The following is a 25,364-nucleotide window of genomic DNA, read 5'->3' as shown; positions in this document are numbered from 1 at the left end:
TACTAGAACGTTACCTGGGTTTCCGCACCTACGTTACAGGGAAAGATTGCACAAGTTAGGTATTTATTCTTTGGAGCGTAGAATGTTGAGGGGGGACATGTCAGAGGTGTTTAAAATTATGAGAGGGATAGATAGAGTTGACGTGAATAGTTTTTTTTTCCTTTGAGAGTAGGGGAGATTCAAACAAGTGGAGATGAGTTGAGACGTAGGGGGTAAAAGTTTAAGGGTAACACGAGGGGGAATTTCTTTACTCAGAGAGTGGAACTTTGTGTAACGAGCTTCCAGTAGAAGTGGTAGAGGTAGGTTCGGTTTTGTCATTTTGCAAAATTGGATAGGTATATAGACAGGAAAGGAAAGGAAGGTTATGGGCTGCGTTCGGTTCAGTGTGAGTAGGTAAGCGCTAGGTACGGACCAGAAGGGCGGAGATGGCCTGTTTCTGTGCTGTAATTGTTATATGATTATATGGATATACAGATGCGCTGGGCTGTCTGCACCACTCTCTGCAGACTCCTGCGATTAAGGGAGGTAGAGTTCCCATACTAGGCAGTGATGCAGCCAGTCAGGGTGCTTCCAATTGAGCCACTGTAAACAAGTTCTAAGGATTTGGGGGCCCATACCAAACGTCCTCAACCGTCTGAGTTGAAAGTGGTGCTATTGTACCTTTTTCACCTCACAGCTGGTGTTCACAACCATGTGAGGTCCTCAGTGATGTGGATGCCGAGGAATTGGAAGTTGTTTAACCTCCCAACCACAGATCCATTGATGTCAACAAGGTGTAGCCCGTCTCCGTTCCTCCTGTAATCCGCAAGCAGCTCCTTTGTTTTTCCGACATTGAGGGAGAGGTTGTTTTCTTGACACCACTGTGTCAGAGAAATTACTTTTTCACTGTAGGCCACTTTGTTATTGTTTGAAATTAGGCCACTCAATGTAGTGTCGTCGGCGATATGAATTAATATATAGGAGCTGTGTGTGGCGATGCTGACATTGGTGTACAGCGAGTAAAGGACTCAGTAAGCAGCCCTGAGGGGCTCCTGTATTGACAGTCAGAGGGTTTGAGATTAGGGAGCACTCTCTTACAAACTGCTGATGATCTGACAGGACATCCCGGATGCAGCTGCACAAGGCACGGTCAGGGCCGAGGTCTAAGGGCTTCTTGTGCAGACTAGATGGAACTATGGTGTTAAATGCTGACCTGTAGAGTCCAAGACAGCATTTTCACATAAGTATCCTTCTTGTAATTACAAATTACTATAAATTACACATTGCACATTTAGACGAAGACGTAGCGTAAAGGTTCGTTCTCCTAATGTGAAGGATACAAGAAATAAAGTCAATTAAATTAAATTCAATTCAATTCAATTCAACTCAATTAAATTCAATTCAGTGTGTTGTTTACGCTCTTTATGAATGATTTGGGTGCGAAAGTAGAAGGCGTATTTAGTTTGCAAATGATTTTAAAATAAGCAGCAGTGTAGATCGTGTCGGTAGCGATATAAAAGTGCATGGGGGTGATCTAGCAGTGTGTGCTGAGGAATCGCCAACGGTCTTCAATCCAGATACATGTGAAGCACAGCATTGTGGGAAATGAAACCAGTGCAGGCTTTATACAGTGTAGGCTGGAGCCCCGGGGAGAGTTATGGTACAGAGGGTCCGAGGAGTGCAAGTGCAGAGTTCAATGAACGCATGTTACAGGTAGATAGCGTGATGAAGATCATCAGGATCAGACAAACGCCTTCATCAGTCAGGGCACTGAGTGAATAACCGAATAAGAAACGCTGTTACAGTTATGTAACACGTGGCTGAGGTGTTTCTGAGAATATTCTGTATAGATTTCATTCTATAGAAATTTTGGTATTAAATTATAAAAATAATGCAGAACAGATTCAGCAGGTCGCTGCTGGAATTGAGGGCCTTTATTATAGTAAAGTTGCATATGCCCTGCAATGTAGATCAAGGAATGATTTGATACATATATCTATATATATATATATATATATATATATATATATATATATATATATATATATTTGAACATAAGTGGCATGGATAATGTGAGGCTTAGTTGTTTCCCCAGGAAGGGGGTGTTTCAAAACAAGAGGGCATTGGTTTGACAACAGAGCTGAGCAGTTTTAAAGTTTTAAATTTTGAAAGATTATAAACGGATTGCCTTTGTGTATAATGATTAGAGATGGAATTTTTGAATGCGTCCAGCAGAGCGTACTGTGACAGTACCTAAATTGTCTCCCTGGATGTTGGACAGAAGGTGGAGTAATGTGGAAGTGGACGAGCACTTTGGAACTTGTCAGCAGAGAACACGGGATGTTTCAAATTTGTTCCGAGTAGGGATATGTTTAGTCTGGAAATAAAGGCCATGTCATTGATTTCATTATCATAGACAGGATCTGGGAAGTATGGATAGACAGTAGCTATAGTACTGTACCTCGATAAAGTATTTAGCCCATAATCCTTCGTTCTCGTAAATGAGTATTATGGATACTCATAAAAACTGTGGATTTTGTTCAATTTAATTCAGTATCTTTATTTATGAATCGTATGCCCGAAACACCTGATGATTTCAGGGACATCACTGAAGCTGTGTCCAGAGGCATCATCTTAGACCCTGAGTTCATCAGAGACAGCCAGCAAAGACTGCGTGACAACCACGAGAAGAGTGTTGACGACTGGAGAGTCAGTCACAGCCCGAAGAGACAGCGACCAGGGCAGAACAGACTTGCAACATAATCTGTGTCCTCTGAGAGGAGGACCGCCACAAAAGCTACGATGAATCTAAAGGAAAAATACACTCAGAGGTGCGCGAGAGGGAGGGAGGACGAGCAGCCCAGTCTTACGGTGACGTAGGAGAGCCTGACCCACCTGAAGTGCATACTTCGAAAAAAGATCAAGGCCCTCCCCCGGGCAGAGTGGCATCGGAGGTGGCGTTGTGAAAGGGCCTGAAAACGTTCTGTCTTTAAAGCCAACCCCTTCAGATTCGCCAAGGACTTGCTGGGGCAGAGGCGCAGAGGGAAACTGGCCTGTTCGTAGGAAAACGTAGATCAACATTTGAAGAAGATTTACAGTGATCCTGAAAGAGAGCAGGAGGTGGGAGAGGGCAACATCCTAATAGATCCCCTGAATGGGATGTGCAGTTCGACATGTCAGAGCTGCAGCTAAAGGAAGTCAGAGAGGTCATCCGCAAAGCAAGGGCATGCTCGGCTCCAGGACCAAGCAGCACCTCGTACAAAGTGTTCAAAAATTGCACGAACTCCTGTTGCGTCTGTGGAATATGCTGCGAGTCTTCTGGAGAAGGGGGAAGATCCCAGAACGGTGGAGGATGGCGGAAGCGGTGTGGATCCCGAAGGAGGAAAACGCCACCTAGATATGCAAGTTCCGCAGCATTTCCCTGCTGTGTGTCGAGGCGAAGATCGTCTTCAGTGCCGTTTCCAATTGGCTGTGCACCTACCTAGCAAAGAACACATATATTGATACCTCAGTCCAGAAAGCTGCAGTTCAGGGATGCCGGTTTGTCTGGAACATGTTGGTGTGGTGAAACAGTTCAACATGGAGGCCAATGAGAACAAGGGCAACCTGCCAGTGTTGTGGCTCGACCTCTCAAATGCACATGGTTCCATTCGCACAAGCTGGTGCAGCTCACACTGACCAATCACGTCCCTAGCAGCATTAGAGACCCTATCGCTGATTATTACAGCGACTTCCTGGTGAGGGTCTCTACAGGAGCAAGTACATCAAACTGTCACAAAGTGGAGATCGGTATCATTGCAGGATGTACCATCTCAGTGACACAGTTCTCCCTAGCCATGAGCATACTTACTAAGTCTGCTGAACCAGAGTGCAAAGGGCACAGAATGAATTCCACTCAACGGAATCCACCAATCAGGGCATTCATGGATGACCTCACAATCACCACAGAATTAGTCACGGGATGCCGGTAGATTCCGCAGGGGCTCGAAAAGCTGGTGGAGTGGGCCCGGATGCATTTCGAAACAACCTAATCCAGATCTATGGTGCAGAGGAAAGGGAAAGTGGAGAATAAGTTCTGGTTCAGCATCGCAGGCACAGCCATCCCAGCTATCACAGAAAAAACCAGTCAAGAGCTTTGGTAAAGTTTTTGACAGCTCTTTAAGGGACACGACATTCATTCAGGCGACCTGCAGCGAATTGGATGACTGGCTGAAATCGGACCTACGGCGAATTGGATGGCTGACAATCTCTGCAAATAAAAAAATAAACAAAAAAAAAAACACAGAGGACACGAGTTAGTGCGCCGATGATAGTGAGCACATAGGTTGTTCAGAGCTGACGTCAGAGAAGTTATCAAGGCAGATTTGTCCAGATATGACCTCACCAGAACCCAGAATAACCTACTGGAGGCCAAATGGGGGTGACGAGGTTCGGGCAAGATTGAGTCTGTTGTTTACTTTGGAAACAATGTCAGAGTTGTGAAGGGAGCACTGCACTCAACTGCCCAGAAAATTACACTTCCCAATGGAACTCTTTTGAATGATGGCATTAAATTTCTTGTGATGGACTGCATGAATCCTCATCTTTGAAGCTGCATCAGGAGGATGAGGGTGAAGTCTGTTATTGCTTCTACGGGGTAACGGGATCAGATGTAGGTAAATGCACGTATCAGTCGTCAGTGTTATCACAACTTCTGTTGATGGCACTGACAGAGTCGGCTGATAGGCCTACTGTATTGATTGTCCCAGGATATCCTGTTTCCATTATAGATGGTGTCTCCAGTCTGAACAAACGCAGTCAAGGGTTTATTACAATTTGGCAAATGCAGTACCAAATAGATACCATCTTCCAGCGTTGAAGGATGAAGGAGACTGAGCAACGTTACTGGATTGTAGTGTTCCTGTTCTGGAGACATACCAGACGGGCTCGTGAGAGCATCAGTATGCCCCTAATGTTGCAGTAATTGGATAACAGCGCTTGATTTTCTAACAAAACGCCAGCAAGCTGAAAAATCGCCTCTCAAAACTGAACAGCATTAAACGTTCTGTTGGCTGAGAGCGGAGGTAATTGTGCCATCACTAACCTGGAATGACCCACAAACATCTTTGATATATCTGAGAACATCTTCAACTGTAGTCATGCAAATTCTGTTAGAATCCCTGCTGGGAACTTTGTTCAACTCCAGTTGCTGATATTGAACATTGTTTTAATGTCTTGCCTGACAGCACTCTATGGAGTGATGACCCAAAGCACGGCTGCCTACATTTTTGATCAACAACCCTCCTGTTCAGGATAGACGATGACAGGATCAGTGAAGAAACCTGAATTCTCTGGGCAATTCAACTGCACCCACAATCCATGTTGTCCTTTACAGAACGGAAGGGAAGTGGGAGGAGCTACAGCAAATCAAGTTAACCCAGCGCCTTGGGAAGGAATGTTCACAGACAGTGTGTAGTCAACCTCGGCAAGAAAGTTCTTTGTAAAGTCTAATTTTTCTTTGCACAGCAGGGCCCTGGAATCACTATGAGTACCGAAACAAGATGAGGATGCAAATGAAGAGTTATGATAGGCAGTTGTTTTGCTAAAGTGGTGGGGCCATGAGAACGTTGATAGCTGACAATTGAAGCCACGGTTTACTGTGGTCGGGGTGATGGACTCAGTCGTTGAGTGTAACAACGAATGGTGTGGGATACAGACTCTCCCAGGGAGATTTGAAGAAACAGTTTCAACGCAACGTTTGTTTCTTCTTGGAAGACTCTACCATTCTGCACTCAGAGTAACAAGAGGTAGTCCACCTTCCCATTGTCCATGGACTGATCACTTCAATGTTAATTAATTGTTCAATTTTATTTGTTTATTTAGACAATATTCTTGTTGAAGAGGAGCTGTAAAATCAGCGTCTCCCAGTCGGGGAATTGAACCTCGGTCTCCCGCGTGACAGGCGGGGTTACTAACCACTGTATTAACGAGGAACTGCTGTTGGTTTATCATGACAAAAACATGAAAGAGCACAAGAGTGTGAACAGAATTACCGTGATGTTTGTTCACTGCAATACTGCAGTCAGTTTCTTCGTGTCCTTCACACAGAAGTGTCTCAGTTTCCTCCAGCTTTACAGTCACCGATTGTTTTCAGGGTTTAACGAAAGGAACACTCATTCGAACCTAACGCCGTGTTGTTCAACAGATCATTTATATATTTTGGTTTTATAATGCGACAGGCAAGAGGCGATGTGGAACTCTTCGAAATTTGAAGGGATCATTCTCACTTCAGTCCGATTCCGAGCGAATTACTGTTAGTTTTGGATAACCAATCTGTTGGAAGATGGAGAGCTTAACTAAGCATAACAGGAATTACACCAGGGCAGGGAATCAGAGTGATAAACCGGATTCAGACAGCAGGTCGAGCTACAGTCATGCACCACTGGAGATGGTTCAGGAACCAAACCTCCTGCAGAATGATGGAACAATGGTGATATAATGGTGAACAGAGCTGTCCTCCAGACAATTGACGCGGGTGTGATATCCGACGATCGCAGTTAGCAGAGTTTTCATCTATCATCGAAAATATCAGAAGTAAACAATTCATAGAACCCGATCTGTGCAGACTTCTATCGGCCGAGTGGTCTAACCCTGTGAACCCGTGTACAAAGTCCAGAATTTTTTTAAATACATGATTGAGTGCAAAATTATTATTCATCCTGGGCTGGCCGGTCGATCAAGGATGGATTTCATAACTTTCACATTTTCTCGATGAACCGACCAGTGCAGCTTCCTGCTCTCATTCTAACCCAGACTCCCGCAACAAACTAGAACACATCAAATCATGTCGGATGATGTGTTCACCCTGAGTGTGTCGGTCCAGTCACCAATCCCTCTGTCTATTTATACCCTGTGGAATCACTATCCTCACCCTCTGTCCATTACACGATTAAATTAAACCCTTTATTGTGATGGACAAATCTAAGATAGAAACACAGAATCGCGCCACCCTGAAACAGGCCTTTCGACCCATCGCGTCCATGCTGACATTCAGGAATCAATCTCACCAGAGAAAAAAAAACAGTTCACTTTTGAGCAACTGCCTTCAATGCCTTGATTGTCGAGGTGCTTGCCCAGACAATTCTCTCATGTTGTGAGTGTACCTGCCTCCACCAGCCACTCAGGCATGGGTTCCAGTTTCCAAACGCCATCTTCATGAATTTCCTCATCTGATGCTGTCTAGGCTTACACACTTCAGGACAGTTTACTAGTATTCTGATAAGGCCCCGTTAATTTGAAATGACCTTCATAGATCCCTGTCACCTCCAGCACTCCATGGATACAAACACACTCTATCCATTCTCGGTTTATACCGGAACTCACCATCTCAGGCAAAATCTTTATGAATATCCCCTGCATTCAAGACTCTAATTCGTTTACAGATTGCGCAGATGTTTCGATTCGCGAAACCGCAGTAAATTGGACAAGTCATACCGAAATGATACCTTTGACCCAAGACGTTCGCGCTGTGCCACTCTGCTATTGGCTGAATGTGGTGTTGCGCTGCTCCGTTGTGCACGCTTCCCATTCTTTACTTTCATTTTTATTTATCCTTTCTTTGCTGACATCACATGTTTTCCCTTAATAACTGCCCTTTGTTGATGTTTATCGCGCCTCTCTGCCCGTGTCTCTCTGTATTCTTTTCCGTGTTTCCTCACCCCTGCCCTCTGTTATAATCTCTCTGATGTCTGTGCTTCCACTCATTTGGAAACCTCGTTCCCAACATGTCAGCAATGAACGTATTATGCATTACTTAATCAACACGGTTTCAGTAGCCCTGCTGTCACACATTCTGTTTAATTTCCACCGTGTCCCTTCCGTATTTTCTCTCTCTGTCTCTGGGCTGTTCTTCGGGAAAAACATCAATGGGTTGAACAACGAAGTTTTTCTGTCTCGTTGATGCAAAGACCGGGGATCGAGTCTTTTGGCCTACTCCGGATGCTCCGGGAGCGGATCTGTTATCTAGTCTGATTCGGGATGCTGTGAGCTTGCTTCTCTTGTTTGCTCGATGTGTGTTTCTTTCTCTCTCTTCCTCTGCGCATTGGCTTCTGGTCTTTTGAAAATCGGTTTATTCGAGTTTCTTGCCTTGCGGCTGCCTATATGCATAAATATTTCAAGGTGTTTAATTTATACCTTATTTGATGATAAATGTGCTTTAATTCGTTGAATCCTCTTTCGTTAATCGATTTCGCCTCAGTTGCCCTCTGAGAAAAGGAGATCCAAGCAACCCCGTTCTCCTGCCTGCAGGTAGGGGCCCCTGCCTAAAGAAGGATACCGTTAGAGTCGGAGGGGGCGCGGCAAAGGGTCTTTAGTTTTGTCCGCTGAGGAGACCTTAAGCATTGAAAGCCGATACTCTCCGGAAAAATCTAATTTCTTCACACATTCACGGAGTCCCAAGATTAGGAGGCAATTCTGAAGATGTACGGCTCAATAGGAAAGCAGTTCAGTCCGTGTTGGCGGCAGCTGATCAGTCGAATGTCAAGAATGATGAGAGTCACTCAACCGACAGAATTTCCAATGAACAGCCTGAGTTCACAACAGGAGATTTGCAGCACAATAAAATAAACCGTTTTCTTGTCTTTATTCCATAGCTTTATCAGGAGACGGCGACACCATTAACAGTTTGGTAGAAGGAATAAAGGAATTTTTGTAATTACGTGGACACAAGTGACTCTGAGTGGATCCGCTTAAACCGCGGTGGGACATGATTAGTGAAACCTCTATAAACTTCTGCTCTACCTTTCTAATCTGTCGCCATTGCAAATGCGACCACTCAGCCAGGGAGGCAGAAGGACGTTTTTCACGGGTTCGCATCACTGTGTCCCGGGTCAATTGAGCTGGACATCAGCGTCGGTGTCAGATAAACCGCACATCCACCTCCACATCCACCTGATCTTTACTTATTCCATGGTTTCAATGAGATCCTCCCTCATTGTTCTAAATTCACACGAGTGTCGGCTCAGAGTCTCCAAACACTTCTTTTAGTTAAGCCATTTCATTGCGGGATCACTCTAATTAAAGCTCAATGTGCCCACACAATGCCAGCGCACCCTTTATTAGAAATTAGGCCCAAACTTGTCTACAATCCTTCAAATGAATCTGATCAATGCTTTACGATACACCATCATTATATCAGTGTTTTTAGATGCTAGTCCTGGCGGAATGAAGGCTAAAACTTCATTTGCCTTCTTTACTCATCGACTCAATCTGCAACTTAACATTGATAGAGCCCTGCATTAGAATTCCCGAGTCCATTTGCTTACTGATTTAAGAATTTGCTTCCCGTTTGGAAGATAGTCTACAGCTTTGTTTCTTCTACCAAAGTGTATAACTCTGCACTACCGTACTTCGTATTCCATCTGCAATGTAGCTGTCTATTTTTCAAATCTGTCCAAGTATTTCCACGAACTTCCTGCTTTACCAAGCCTTCCATTTCATTTTCTATCACATGCAAAACCATCAATTTCGTCATCCAGAACATTGATGTATAACGTACAAGACAAAGCGTTCTCCAAAACACAGTTATCGGCAAGCGACTGAAAACGCCATAATTACTCCCAGCCTTTCCCTCCCAGCTAGCCACCAATATATTCTGGATGCTCGTATCTTTCCTGTTATACCCTGAGCTCTAATTTTGTTTAGCAGCCTTATCAGTGGAACTTGAATAATTTCTTCTGAAAATCCAAGTATACAACATCCCGTGGCTCTCCTTTCTTTATTATGCCTCAAATAATTCCTACAGATATGTCAGGAAAGATTTCCCATCATGAAAACCAATTTTGTTCTTCATATTTTAACAGCTGCCCCAAAGCACCCAGAAACCTCAACCTTAATATTTGACTCCAGCATCTTCCCAAACACAACAGCCATGCTAATCTGTCTGTAACATCCTGTCTTTTGTTTCCCTGCCGTCTAGAAAAATGTCATGACGTTTACAATTTTCTATTCCTCTGAACCATTCCAGAAAGCAGTGATTCTTGAAAGATCATTTCTAACGCCCCATAATCTCATCTGCTGCCTCTTTCACAATCCGGCGGTGTAGTCCTATCTGCTCCAGGTGACATCTCCTTTCTGGTCTTCCAGTTTCCCAATCAACTTCTCCTTAGAAATGGCAACTACACGCCCTTTCGTCTCTGAACCTCTCGGATTTCTGGAATGTTGTTGGTACCCTCAATATAAAAGACAAGTACTTATTAAACTTCTCAGCTATTTCTTTTTACCCTGTTGCTATCTCTTATTTCCAAAGTCGAAAGTCCACTCATGCTTTTGTTTTTAAATTTCTGTATATGTGGAAAAATACTGTTTACATCCTCTGTTATACTAGTACCCAATGACCTTTCACCGTGAAGTCCGGTCTGTCAGTTGTACTGACGGACTCACCGAACTATTGTTCTACTTACTCCCATCGGTCCGCATCTGGACCATAGCCCTCCATACTCCCACCATTCATGTACTTATCTACACCCGAGGTCACATTGGATCAGGTTTCTGAAGGTTTCTATTTGTAGAGGCTTCGGAGGCTTCGGCGATTAGGGGCTGAGGACGAGATTGCTTCCAGTGAGGTAAGGCAGGGTAAGTTTCTTTAAGATTATTTCGGTCAGTTGGAGGCGCAGTGAGATCAGCGCCGGGCTCAGAACGGAGGATCCCGAGTTCATCCAGTGACAGTTCGCTCCCGAGAGCGCTCTCCATTCCTGCCGGGTTGATATCGAGCTCGCAAGTCGACCTCGTAAAAAGAAATATAAACACTGCCACCTCCAGTTTAAATTCCCAATCGGAATATTGTGGAGGATCAAATTCCCAAAACGAATTACCTTAACTAACTTAAGAGTTGGTAATGGAGGCAGTAGATAGGGCAGTCTCGCGCTCCGATTGTAAGATGTGTGAGGGACAGCACAATTGCCTCTGGCGACTACACCAGCAAGAGGTGCATGCAGCTGCAGCTCCTGTTAAACCGAGTTAGGGAACTGGAGCTGGAGCTGTATCAACTTCGGATCATTCGGGAGGCATGGCAGTAACAGATCGGAGTTTCAGGGAGACAATCACCCCTAAAAGTCAGGAGATTGGTGACTGTCAGGAGAGGGAAGTGGAATAGGCAGAAAGAGCAGTGCACCCCTGTGACGTTCCCATCAACAACAAGTATACCCTTTTGGATACTGTCGGTGGGGACGACCTACCAGGGACAAGTTGTAGTGGTCGCATCTCTGGCACCGAAACTGGACCCTCAGATCAGAAAGGAAGCAGGGAAAAGAGGAGTGCAGTAGTGAAAGGGGATTCGATAATTAGGGGGACAGATAGCAGGTTCTGTGTGAGAGATCGAGAATCCTGGATGATCTGTTGTTTCCCTTGTGCTAGGCTGTGATATTTCGGATCGAATTCTCTTAATTCTCAGGAGAGCGGGTGAGCAGCCAGATGTCGTGGCCCACGAGGGAACCAATGACATAGACAGAAGTGAGGATTATCCAAGGTCCTGAAGACGGAATATAGAGTGTTAGGAAAGAAGTTAAAAAACAGGACCTCGAGAGTGGTAATGTCGGGATTGCTTTCTGTGCCAGGACTCGGAGAGGGTAGGAACAGGAAGTTGTGGCAGAGGAGTTGGCTGAGGAGTTGGTGCAGAGGGCAGGGGATTCAGATTTCTAGATCTTTGGCATCTGTTCTGGGGTAGGCCTGACCTGTACAAAAAGGCCGGGCTGCACCTGAACTGGAAAGGGTCCAATTTCCTGGCAGGTAGGCTTAATAGAACTGTTGGGGAGAGCTCAAACTAGTTTGGCAGAGTGTGGGAATCAGAACGTGAGTGCAGATATTAGGGTGGAAGGACAATTGCATGATGCTATAAGTTCGGAGTTAGTGAGGAAGGATAGGCAGGGGATAAAACATAAATGTACCCAGTTAGAGGGGTTGAAATGTGTCTATTTCAACGCTAGGACTGTTAGAAATAAAGGGGATGAACTTAGAGCATTGATCAGTACGTGGAACGAAGATGTTGTGCCATTACTGAAACTTGCCTGGAGGAAGGGCAGGATTGGTTCCTACACTTCGCACTGCTCGGCTTTACCTACTCCCCAAGATTCATCAACCTGACTGTCCTGGTAGGCCCGTAGTTTCGGCCAGCTCCTGACACACCGAACTTGTATCTGCCTACCTGGACTCCATTTTGTCACCCATAGGTCAGTTGCTCCCTACCAACGTCAGGGAGACATCCCATGCCCCCCACCTCTTCAATAACTGCCAGTTTCCCGGTCCCAACCGTTACATTATCAGCACGGATGTCCAATCCTTATACTCTTCAATTCCCCATCAAGAAGGCCTCATAGCTCTTCGCTACATTCTTGAAAATAGAACTCATCAGTTCCCCAACACCAGTACACTCTGCCGGTTGCTGGAACTGGTACTCACACTTAATAAATTCTCTTTTGGCTCTTCCCACTTTCTTCAGACTAAGGGTGTAGCTATCGGCACTCGCATCGGCCCCAGCCATGCCTGCCTCTTCGTGGGTTACGTGGACCAGTCTATGCTCCAAATCTATATCGGTACTGCTCTCCAACTTTTCCTTCGCTACATTGACGACTACATTGGTGCTGCTTCCGGCACCCATTCTGAGCTCGTCAAGTTCATCGACTTTGTATCTAACTTTCACCCAGCCCTCAAATTCACCGGTCCTTCTCGGACACTTCTCTCCCCTTTTTGAATCTCTCGGTCTCCATCTCTGGAGATAGACATTTCCGATATCTTCTATAAAGCCCCCGACTCCCATAACTACCTTGATTATACCACTTCACACTGCCAAATGCAAAAAAGTGCTGTTCCCTATTCCCAGTTCCTCCGTCTCCGCCCCATCTGTTCCCAGGATGAGGCTTGTCGTTCCAGGACATCCCAAGTGTCCTCCTTCTTTAAGAACCGTGTTTCCCTTCTACCGTCGTCAACAAGTCATTATCTGGGAAACTACTCCGAAACATTCGGGCTCTCACGACCAGTCTATGTAGCAGTTTCTTCCCCCAAGCTATTAGACTCCTCAATACCCAGAGCCTTTACTGACACCTTGCCTTATTGTCCTGTTTATTATTTGTTGTAATACCTGCACTGCTTTTCTGCATTTTATGCATTCCTGTGTAGGTTTGTAGTCCAGTGTAGCTTTCTCTGTGTTGTTACTTTTACATAGTTCAGTCTAGTTTTTGTACTGTGCAATGTAACACCATGGTCCTGAAAAACGTTGTCTCGTTTTTACTAAGTATTGTACCAGCAGTTATGGTCGAAATGACAATAAAAGTGACTTGACTTGACTTGACCTGATATTTAATCTTTATCCTCTTTAGGTTGCTCTCTGTAAGGAGTTAGAAGCTTCCCAATCCTCTGCACTCTGACTTTATTATTTGTTGTATGCCCTCCATTTTGGTTTTACATTAGCTTTGACCTCCTTGTCAGCCAAGTTGTACTATTTCGCCATTTGAGTATTTATTTTTTTCTGACATACACAGTATCCTGTACCTCCCTCATTTTTCTCAGAAACACTCACCATTGCTGCTCTGCTGCCATCTCTGCCAACATCTTCTTCCAATTTACTTTAGCCAACTCCTCTCTCATACCACTGTTACTACCTTTACTCCACTGAAGCACTGCTATGCCAGACTGTCCTCTCTCCCTGCCCAATTTCAATTCAATGATACTGATCACTGTCTCCTAAGGGTTCTTCTACCTTAAGTTCCCTAATTGCCTCCTGTTCTTAAATAACACACAATCCAGTATAGCTGATACCCTGGAAGGCTCAACGACAAACTGCTCCAAAAAGCCTTCCCTTCGGCAGTCAAAGCGCTCTCTCTCTTGAGATCTATTTCCAACCTGATTTTCCATGAAATGTTGAAATGTTCCATGAAATCTCCAATAACATTGCCCGTTTGACATGCATTTTCTATTTCCTGTTGTAATCTGTGGTCCACATCCAAACAACTGTTGACGGCCTGTTTATAACTGCATCAACGTCCTTTTACACTTGCAGTTATTTTTTAACTCTACTCACAATGATTCAACATCTTCCGACCCTGTGGCTCATCTTTCTACGGATTTGATAACATTCTTTACGAGCAGAGCCATGCCATCCCCATTGCCTACATTCCTGTCCCTCAGATTTGTCTAACTTGGGCATTTAGCTCCCAACTATAAATATTTTTCAGCCGTGATTCCGTGATGATCACATTATACATGACAGTCCGTAACAGGGCAATAAGATTATCCACCTTATTTCTTACACTCTGTGCATTGATACATAACACTTCAAGTATTGGATTTGCTACCCTTATTGATTCTGCATCACTCTGCTGACTGCAGTTATGTCCTGTCATCTGCTCACTCTTCCTGACAGCGTGACTGCATGCTATCTTTTCTTTCTTTACCATCTGTCCTATCCTGAGTCCTTTCAGGCCAGTTCTCATGCCCCTGCCAAATTAGTTTATACCCTCCCCAACAGCTCTAACAAACCAGCAGTATGCCCACAAGAAAATAAACCCCAGGGTTGCGTATGATCTCAGAAATGTATTTTGATAATACATTTACTTTCAGCTTTGAACTTTGTAGTAGAGAGCCGGGTGTTGTACAGGTCTGTGTCCTCACTGGCCGGTGCTGTGCTCTGGCAGCTCAGTGTGCTTGGAATATGGTGTCAGTGTTTTTACAGAAGTGTGTCCTTATTACACAAATGATTTTGTCCAACCAGGAGCTTAGAAGATTCACTGGAGACTAGAATAATTTTTTCAGACCATTACTGGTCACAGGATCATTCTGGGATGATCTAGTCTATTTGACCCATTAAGTTTATACCAGCTCCTTCTACATTTCCACAGTCCCATTCGCATCTCTGTCCCCACAGCGCTGCAGGTTATTTCCCCTGAAGGTCCTGACTAATTCCTCTTTGAACACTGGTTGTTCCTGCCACATACTGTTTCAGGAAACCTTGCTGAAAACACTTAACAAATAATGTCCCAACCAAGTCTCAGGTGGGAAGGGAGACCCAGTCAGTTTCCGGAGATTATTCACTACAGGTACTCTGTTGTTTTTACATCAGTCCATTACCTGCTGACATATCTATTCCTCTCTCTCTTACTGGTTATCGGGAGCCCTACAGTTTCATCCCATCACAGTGATTGCACCTTTCTCATTCCTGAGTTCCAGCCACATGGTCTCACTGGATGAGCCTCTGGGATGACCTTGAATTTGTGACATTCTGTCTGATCAGCAGTACAGCTCCCCAAACCTCATTCACCTCCCTCTGGACTGTCTGAATCTGAATCCTGGAATGTTTAGCTACCAGTCCTGCCCTTCTCTGTAATGGCTGAATCACTGTGCCATGTACTAATCCAGGCTCTAAGTACGTCTGCATTAACTGTTCCACACCCGGCACTGATACAAACACACTTCAGGCCCTCAATGCCACTGTGTTCATTAACTTGCCCTAACTATGCAGTGGTGTACTGGGCCATTGGCAGCAACATGTGTGATGTCATCTGAGAATAAATTGATTAGAAAGGCTGACGCTGTTATTGGAGTCAAACTGGACACACTGGAGCCCGTGGTGGAACAAAGGACCAGACGGACAATTCTGGACAATGTTTCTCACCCTCTGCATGCCTCCTTGGCTGAACAGAGGAACAACTTCAGTAGCAGACTAACACCACTGTGCTGCTCCAAGGAGCGCTGTATGAAGTCATTCTGACCCTCGGCTCTGTAATGAGTCAACCTATAGCCAGGGAAGTGATGACGCCCCTCATGTTAGACAGTTTGTGGTAACTTTTTATACTTTCTCTTTCTTCTAATATTTGTTTATCTGTGCACTTGTGGTGCTACTGAGACTCTGTAATTTGTCTATTTGGACTTACTTACTTTCTGTGTTAATCCACACTCCTCAGGACCCTGCCATTCACTGACCTGCTTTCACTTCCCAAAATCCATCATTGTTTGTTTGTTTGACACTAACAACACTTTTCTTTTTCTCTGCATTCATGCCCCAGCAATACATGTCCATGAGCCATTCACCTCTGAAACTTAGTCATATGTGGTATTCTGAACCCCTCTCTGCACCCATCTCTATTTTGTTGTGCAGGCAACATCTCAACCCCTCTCTATTTCTCTCATTTACAATTTATCTCCACATAAATAGTAGTGAATTTTGATTCCTACTACCACATGCCATCACACTTAACACATTAAACTCCATTTACCATGTCTTCTAATCACCAGCTTCCACATATCCTGTTGGAGAGAGAAAATTTCCAATCAGAAAGGTTTTGAAGGATATGGTTCAAATACAGGGAAATGGGACAAGGAGGAGGATAACCTTGTTCATAATGTGGTGGCGAGGGGGTTACTGACCTCAAGCTCAGATGGGAACTTTGGTCAGTGTGGACCATTTGAGCTGAAGTGCTGGTTTCTGTGCTGTTGTTTATCTGACTGCAAACACACTTGGCTTAGTTCAAAGACATTAAACTTTTCTAAATGACTTGTTATTTCTTCACAGATTATCGACTCCAATAGCTGAAGTGAAGTTAACTGGACTACAGTCACCGTTCTTCCACCCTTCTTCAACAATGGTTTTCAACTCCATTGCGACCTTTCCGTAACACAGTGAGTTTTGACAGGCTTCAATGTCTCTACTTTCTCTCCAGACTTCCTGTGAAACCCTCCAGTGCAGGTTGTTGTGACCTGGTAATGTTTGCTTTTATTCCCATTCGTTCCTCCCTCCTGATGGTGATTGTTACACATTATTGCGCAATGTTGAAATGTCACCGTTAGATATCCATGGGATGTTTGCTGTGTCCCCATTGTGAACACTAATGCAAATTATTGAGTTAACTTATCTGCTTTTTCCTTATTAGTTTTAGCTTTTGTCTCATCACTGGTTCCTGGAAAAATCCTGATCCTCTTTTCTACCGCCAACCCTTGCCTCTTTATGTGCTCTTTCATTTAATCTTTCCCTTGACCTCCATTGTCCACAGAAGGTACTTTGCTGTCTCTTTTCTAATTGGTATCAATGTCTGCTGAGTGTTATGAACAGTCTCCTTAAACATATCCACTGCTCATCACTGACCTGTCCCTGCACCTATTTACCCTATCTGCCCCAGACAACTCCACTTTCACATCACTGTAATTGCCTTTATTTAGGTTGAGGACATTGGTTCTGGACCCTGGTGTTCACCCGCAGTCTGGCTCTGGAGTTCTCCCACAGTATGATCACTTCATCACAGATCCTTCACCACAAGATCTCTCTGTATTCCCACCTCATTACATAAATCACATCTGAAATGTCCTGTTCCTGGGAAAGATCCTGCTGTAAGAAACTACCTCTCCACTCCACAAATTCCTCTTCCAATGTCCCAGTTTGATTAGTTTAATCAATACACAGACTGAAGCAAACTGACAACAAAATGCTGGAGGAACTCAGCGAACGTTTGGCATTTCAGGCTGAGAACCTTCACTGGGATTAGAAAGAAAGGGACAAAAGTCAGAATAAGGTGGTGGGGGGAGGGGGAGGAGGGCATGTGAGAGTGGGTGTGTGGTTTGTGGAGGGATAATGATGTGAGGAGCTGGGTAACAGTTAGACAAGAAAAAGAGAGGAAGAGAAAGTAATCCATTAGGACAGAACGTTAGACGATGGGATGACACAAAGGAGGTGGAGAACCAAAGAGAGTTGATGGGCAGGTCATGAGGATGTGTGAGGAGAAGTCAAGGAGTTAAATGGCAGCATAATGGGGAAAAGTCAGAAAAAAAGGAGCAGTTTGGAAATGGGGGGGGGGGATTAGAGGGAATTTCTAGAATTTGGTGAAATCAATGTTCATGCTGTCGAGATTGGAGGATACACAGTCAGAATATGAGATGTTGCTCAGCTAACCTGTATTTAGCCTCATCGTAGTAGTAGTGGAGGCCATGGACAGGCTTGTTTGCGATGGCCCTCTGCTGGGTCAGGGTCGACCATGAATATTGTACCCTCGCTGTGAAACTCAATTTGCAAGCCAGGGTAGTACGATATGTAAAGCAAGCTGTTGTCCATGAAGGGGCTCCTGCTCTCAACACATCTGATGAATCCAGAGCAACGGCAGAGACCAATGGGGTCAGGCACCAATGGTATCACAGGATTGCCAGTCTGCATTGAACATCGTACCGACAGGGAATCCAGCTCTGGATTGTTCCTTGGGGTTTACTCACAAAGCCTTCCCCATGAATGGGTCTAGGCACAAGCCAGTAGAGGTTTCAGATCAGAATTTTTCTTCCACTAGATGAGCTGCCAACCGTGGGTGAAAGCCCCATCTGCCCATAGCAGTTAGTTATATGATGCCAGTAAACCTATTTAGACCCTCCCCGTCACTAGAAAGAGTTTGTCAGGCTTCGTAGCTAAGCCATATGTAAAAGCCAGGAGCTGGACTTGGTTGGCAGAGGCAATGTGGAGCAGCAATTAATAGGAAGTGACAGCTTGTACTCATTACTACCCCACCATTGGTTAAGACATCTGTAAGGCACCGATATGTCAGTCTGTGAATGGGAAATGGAACTAGAATGGCTTGCCACTGGTAGATTGTGGTTGTTGCAGCTCACAGAGCAAAGGTACTCAATGTAGTGATACCCCAATCTGCTTCTGATTAAATCTCTCATGACAATCACATTTCCATTCTCATCTCTCTTTGATATTTCCCCTTTTGTGCTTTATCCCATCGGGAGGAACACCTGAGGATCTTGAGACCACTCCTAACAGATCTCCATAAAGTGTTTTAAATTAATTACAGATATAAAACACAAAATAATTGACTGTATAAATATTCACCCCCAAATCATCACTGGTACAGTCAAGTAGATTTAGGAATTACTTTATCAGTTAAGTGCAGGTCACTGTGTGAGTCAAGGTGTTTCAATGGATTGTAGTAAAAATACATGACTGTTGGCAGTCAGTATCCTGGGAGAAACTACACCATAAAAACAAATTAACACACTGAGCAGCTCTGTAAAAAGGTAATTGAAAATCACAATTCAGGAGATGGATACAAGAAAATTTTCAAGTCACTGAATATCCCTTGGAGTACAGTTAAGTCACTCATCCTGAAATGGAAAGAATATGGCAGAGCTGTAAATCTGCCAGGACTAGGCCATCCTCAAAAACTGAGTGACTATACAAGAAGGGGACGCGTGAGGGAGGCCACCAAGAGACCAATGATAACTATCGAGAAATCACAATCTTCAGTGGCTGAGATGGGAGTGACTGTGTATACAACAACTGTTGCCCAGATGCATCACCTGTCAGAGCTTTTTGGGAGAGTGGCAAAGAGAAAGCCATTGTTGAAAAAAGCTCTCATGAAATCTCACCTGGAGTTTGCCAGAAGACTCTGAAGTCAACTGGAAGAAGTTTCTATAGTCTGATGAAACAAAATTTGGTCATCAGATTAAACACTAAGCTTGGCGCAAGAAAAACACCGCACAGCTTCAAAAAACACACTATCCCAGCCTGGTGGAGGCTGCATCATGCTGTGGGGCGGTTTCACTGCAGCAGGCCCTGAAAGGCTCATAAAAGTAGAGGTTAAATTAATGCAGCCAAATACAGTGAAATCTTGGAGGAAAACCTAATTCAGCCTGCAAGTGAACTGTGACTTAGGAGAAGATACATTTTCTAGCAGGAGAACAACTGCAAGTATAAAACCAAAACTACAGAGGAATGACTTAAAACCAAAGTTAATGTCCTGGAGTGGCCAAGTCAGAGTCCAGACCTCAATCCAATTGAGAATTTGTGGCTGGACTTGGAAGATCTGGTCACTCGTGAACCGCATGCAATCTGACAGAGCTTTAGCAGTTTTGTTAAAAAGAATGGGGAAAATTTTCAGTGTCCAGATATGCAAAGCGGATAGAGACCTATCCACACAGAGCCAATGGTAATTACTGACAAAGGTGCATCAACTAATTACTGACTTGAAGGAGGTGAATACCAATGCAATTGAATTATTTTGTGTTTTATATTTACAATTAATTAGATCACTTTGTAAAGATCTGTTTTTCACTTTGACACCAGAGAGTCCATTCTGCTGATCAGTGTGGGAAAATAAAGCCAAATTAAATTCACTGTGAATCGAAGTTGCAAAACAATAAACATGAAAACCTCCAAAGGAGACTGAATACTTTTGATGGCACTGTATCCACCTCTTCACCAGCACTTTATGAACAAATCCACCCTGCTCCTTTCCATTTTGCTGATTCCATGTGGAACATTAAACATGTAGGAATGTCAGATTCCCAGTCCAAGTCTCTGTAACCATGTCCCTGCAATAGCTGGTAGATCAAACATACTCGTCAGTACACAATATGGAACAGATGTCAACCTGCCTTCAGTCCACAATATCTGCACCAATAATAACAGTGTTGAGACTTTATTATGTACTGGTGAGGTCTCACTGGAGTATTGTGAGCATTTGTGGGCCATTTATCTTAGGAAAGATGAGCTGAAACTGGATGTGTTTCAAAGGAGATTCTCAAAATTGACTCCAGGATGAAACAGCTTGGCATATGAAGAGCGTTTGATTGCTCTGGGCCTGTACTCACTGGAATTTAGGTCAATGAGGGCTGACCTAATTAAAACCTATCGAATGGTGAAAGGCCTTGATAAAGTGGATGTGCAGACGATGGGAGTGTCGAAGAACAGAGGACACAGCCTCAGAATGGAGCATCACCCTTGTAGAATGTAGAGCTGAGGAATTTCTTTAGCCAGAGAGTAGTGAATCTGTGGAATTTGTTACCTCGGACAGCTGTGGAGCCAAGACTTTATGAATATTTAAGGCAGAGGTTGGTAGATTCTTGATTGGTCAGATCATGAAAGGTTACAGGGAGAAGGCAGGAGATTGGGGCTTTGAGTGAAAATGGATTAGCCATGATGAAATGACAGAGCAGATTTGATGGGCCTAATTCTGATCCTATTCCTTAGAGTCTATATCACCACCTCTGAAACCACGATCAATTTTGTCAAGTGTGATCTGCCCACACAAAACCATGCTGATTGGACATGCCTTTCCAAATGTGCATAAATCCTGTACCTCAATATCCACCCCAGTAGGTTCTCTGCCACTGAAATGAAGCTGCCTTGCCGATAGATTCCTGGATTCCTGTTATTTCCCTTCTTGAACAAAGCTGCAACATGTGTGATGCTCAAGTCCTGTAGGACCTCGCATGTCGTGATCGAAGACATACTGGTCCTTGTCAAATCGGCAGCAATCTGCTCATTTGCTTCTTTCCCTATTGCAGGATAAATGCCTTTAGGTCCTGGCATCTTATCCATTTTATTGCTTTTCAGACGTCCCAGCCCAACCTCCTCCTTAATCTCAACACGTCTCTGCACATTAGCACGCTCCACTCTGTTTTCATTCACATTCAGTTCTTTCCCCTCAGTAAATATTGACACAACATACTCATTTAGAACCTCAGCCTCTTGGTCTGACTTCAACCACATCATTCCTCCTTTAATCTTGAGTTGACTTTTCCATTCTCTGGTTAGCCTTGTTTAATTAACAGAAATCGAAAGGCCTTAGGATCATCTTTGGTCCTACATTACAAGGACAGTTTGTGGCTCCATTTGGCCTCTCCTATCACCTGCTTTAGCATTCCTCCGCTGTCTTTATATTTCAACGACACCCAGTCTGATTTTAGTTTCATAAACCTTCCATATCCTTCTGACTAAATTTAGGATCTCTCCATTCATCCAAACTTCCCTTGCCTTACCATCCTTGTCCTTACTCCTTACAGGAACATGCTGATCCTGAACTCTGAGCTGCTGGTCTTTAAACAACTCCCGCACGTCAGATGTGGACTTGTCTGACAGTGGCTGCTCCCAATCAATTCCCCGTGGTTTCTGTCTTACTCCGTACTAACCTGCCCTCCTGTAATTCAGTACCTTCATACAAGAACTGATTTTATTCTTCCCCATCACTAAGAAAAAAAATACAATCCCAGAATATTCACTGACTCTTACTGTCAGCTGGCCTGGCTCATTTCCCAAAACTAATACCTCCTGTCTGTTCTCTCCTCTGGTTGGGCTGTGTACATAATGTTTCAAACACTTAAGATTCGCTGAAGAATTCTTGTGCATCTAAGTGTTAAGCAAGTTCCAATTAATTCTAGGGAAGATAAAGTCCCTGCACTGGTCATTGGGGGCCAGTATGATAATCCTATCAGTGTAACTGCAGATTGCCTCTGTAAATGAGCCTTCCAGTTTGTTGTGACATTCCCAGTGGGGTAACCTCTGCTCCTTTTAAACCCGACTTACATGTAAAACAATGAAAAGCAGGAGCGTTGAGCTGGCAGCCCTGTCTGTTCGACAACGTAATACTCCTAATGTTGAAATAAACTCCTTTCAGCCCATCAGTCCCAGAATGTTTATTAGCCTGACATTGGCTCTTGTTCTTTTCAGACTGTCTTGTCATATATACATTCCCCCACTTGCTATTCCAGTTCAAACTCTGCCAAGTGACACCATCAAACCTCCTGGTGAGGATGCTGGTTCTCCTCCGGTTCACATGGAAATGGTCTTGTTTGTCCCGGTCTCCCACCTGCCTGGAAGGGAGCCCATTGCTCCATGAATCTGAAGACCTCCCTCCTATATCAGTTCCTCAGCAACAATTTTAAACTGCACTGCATATCATTTTCTCACCACACCAGCACAAGGTTTGACCCACAATTCTGTAATTACAATGCTGGAAGTCCTGCTTTTTAACCTAGTTCCTGAAAATCACTTTGTAGGACCTCATACCTGCTCATTTAAACCCTTTGGTGTAGCACGAAAAACATCACCGTAAAACATATTGGCTCCCCTTCTCCTTGGACCTGTCTCACCTTTCCCTCGGGACCCCAATGATCCTTGTAAGTGAAGCCCCCACCCATCTCGCACCAGCTCCACAGCCACCACTTTATCTGGGCTTTAGAAGACACCAGAAGCGCGGTATATATATATATCCTTGTGTCTGCCTATGTATCCTGTTCCTTTGTGTGACCGGACTTTCATTTCCCTCGCGACCCAGAGGAATAGTCGTTCTAATGAATTAACCCTCTCATCACTGGAAGTGATTGCACCCTCGCCCACCAACTGCCGTGTGTGAGGGCGCTCGCCCTGGTCAAGGGGCCGGCGAGGGACAGACCAAGGTTATTGGGTATTAGCGAAATGGAAAAGCACTTCCTATAATTTAAAGCAGGCGAATCAGCAAATTTCCAGAATTTGTACAGAATCTGTACGTGGTGTGTGAGGGAGTTTTTTTTTCCCACTGAAGCGCTTTGTGTCGGATAATGGCGGGCGTAATAAAGTGAAGGCGGAGCTGGACGATGAGAGGCCGCTATCGGCTCTGTCCGTCACTCTGACTCTGTCTCCTCCCCTCCCCGCCTCTATCTCTCTGCGTGTTTCTTGGGCAGGTCGGGGCGCTGTGTATAAAAGGAGACATCAGCAGTCAGTTTGTCACTGAGCAGCGACCTGAGTGAAGCAGCATCATGTCTGGCAGAGGGAAAGGAGGCAAAGGACTGGGCAAAGGCGGAGCCAAGCGGCACCGTAAAGTGCTCCGTGATAACATCCAGGGCATCACCAAACCGGCCATCCGCCGTCTGGCTCGCCGTGGCGGCGTCAAGCGGATCTCGGGTCTGATCTACGAGGAGACCCGCGGGGTGCTGAAGGTTTTCCGGGAGAATGTGATCCGGGATGCGGTCACCTACACTGAACACGCCAAGCGCAAGACGGTCACTGCCATGGATGTGGTGTACGCTCTGAAACGCCAGGGCCGCACTCTCTATGGCTTCGGCGGCTGAAAAACTCCCACTTCCTCCCAAGAACAAAACAAAGGCTCTACTAAGAGCCACCCACCGCCTCACAGACGGAGCCGTGTCCACAACCTTTTAATTTTTTTTTTTATCGATCCTACTGTATTTATCTGGTGAAATTTGAAATCCATTAATCTGTTCCGCTTGAAATTTAGCGGCGATTATGCCTTTGCAGACAGTGATTACCGTAAATGCTGAATGCATTTATAATGATCTTAATCTTCCCGTCTGTCTGGGTCAGAAATAAGTTCACTTTTTTAGAGGAACAATTCCGTAATTATGCATTCAGATCTTAACTGATTTAGATATTAAATGAAACTGAAAATGTATGATCCGTGATAGAATTAATTGTAAATAATAAAAAAAAAAGCACCATTGTTGGGTGTGCTGAAATTGGCGGGCGATTTGAAATTTATCGGGCGTCAATTACAGTGCATTCTGATTGGATGAAATTCGACCGCCAGTTAACAGTTTCCCATTTTGTCCTAGATTGTTATTCTCCGCCAGCCTGCTTGAAATTAATAAACCTTTAATAGATCCTTTAATAGACAGCTGGTGTTCAGCTGATCATAAGCGGTATACAAGACTGTGCTGGAGCCCGTTTCGTCTGTCTTGTTCCTGTATTTCAGACTGTGTTCTCACTCCCGAAGCAGAATGGCCTGTACCAAGCCGACAGCGCGCAAATCGACTGGCGGAAGAGCGCTCCTGCCACCGGCGGAAGGAACAAGCCTCATCGCTACCGGCCCGGCACCGTGGCTCTGAGGGAGATCCGGCGCTACCAGAAATCCACCGAGCTGCTCATCCGCAAACTTCCCTTCCAGCGCCTGTTCCGGGAGATTGCTCAGGACTTCAAAACCGATCTGCGTTTCCAGAGCTCGGCCGTCATGTCCCTGCAGGAGGCAAGTGAGGCTTACCTGGTCGGGCTCTTTGAGGACACTAACCTGTGCGCCATCCACGCCAAGCGAGTCACCATTATGCCCAAGGAAATCCAGTTGGCCCGCCGCATACGCGGGGAGCGCGCCTAAGCCCAGCCTGCACACCAAACACCAGAAAAGGCTCTTTTAAGAGCCACTACCACGGCAAAGGAAAGGGCTGCCAAATATTGTACATGTTTGGTGTTGTTATTTTGTGTAAATAAACAGTAGTTTTGTAGCTGGGACCTGAATGAAGGTCAGTCCACAATGCTACCGGGTATATATATATCCTCATATATATCCTCCCGCTGCAGTCCGTCCCCAGAGACGGATCCCTCTCTCAACACGCCCCCTCCCCTCTCGCGTAGGTTTCAGCAGTTCCCAATCAACTCAGCTGAATCTCCGCTGGTGTCAATGTCTCAGTCACTCTCTCCCGGCATCGGAGAAGGAATTTGGCCTGAAACTGCCCACATGCCATATCTCTCAATCTCAACTCGGGCATCCGTGTCTTATTTCAGACACAGAGACGGAACGGCCGCACCATATGTCAGGTACCGTCAATCTCCGGTTCTATGTGAGAAGTTCCCGCGGAAAGCTCAGTCAGACCCGGGACGGGAATCACAACAC

At 44.8% G+C, this 25,364-nt stretch overlaps 2 protein-coding genes across 2 annotated transcripts; both read left to right on the top strand.

Annotated features, from left to right (window-relative positions):
* Positions 1 to 23,499: 23,499 nt before the first annotated feature.
* On the top strand, positions 23,500 to 23,811 carry LOC132383896 (histone H4-like). The gene has a single exon (XM_059955094.1). The coding sequence runs from the start codon at positions 23,500 to 23,502 to the stop codon at positions 23,809 to 23,811; it is 312 nt and encodes a 103-aa protein (XP_059811077.1).
* A 175-nt stretch (positions 23,812 to 23,986) lies between these two features.
* Positions 23,987 to 24,848, top strand: LOC132383641 (uncharacterized). Its single transcript, XM_059954836.1, has 2 exons — positions 23,987 to 24,010; positions 24,453 to 24,848. The coding sequence occupies exons 1-2, from the start codon at positions 23,987 to 23,989 to the stop codon at positions 24,846 to 24,848; spliced, it is 420 nt and encodes a 139-aa protein (XP_059810819.1).
* Positions 24,849 to 25,364: the final 516 nt, after the last annotated feature.

Source organism: Hypanus sabinus, chromosome 31 (genome assembly GCF_030144855.1).
Source record: "Hypanus sabinus isolate sHypSab1 chromosome 31, sHypSab1.hap1, whole genome shotgun sequence".
In the NCBI taxonomy this organism is placed as follows: domain Eukaryota; kingdom Metazoa; phylum Chordata; class Chondrichthyes; order Myliobatiformes; family Dasyatidae; genus Hypanus; species Hypanus sabinus.
The sequence above is the reverse complement of the archived record's forward strand: the minus strand, read 5'-3'. Positions and strand labels throughout refer to the sequence as shown.

Bases quoted from the DNA above. Each gene is read 5' to 3' on its own strand.
- LOC132383641 (XM_059954836.1), top strand. From the start codon at position 23,987: ATGCCTTTGCAGACAGTGATTACC. The intron at 24,011-24,452 runs GTAAATGCTGAA...CCTGTATTTCAG, and splicing joins CTTTGCAGACAGTGATTACC to ACTGTGTTCTCACTCCCGAA.
- LOC132383896 (XM_059955094.1), top strand. From the start codon at position 23,500: ATGTCTGGCAGAGGGAAAGGAGGCAAAGGACTGGGCAAAGGCGGAGCC.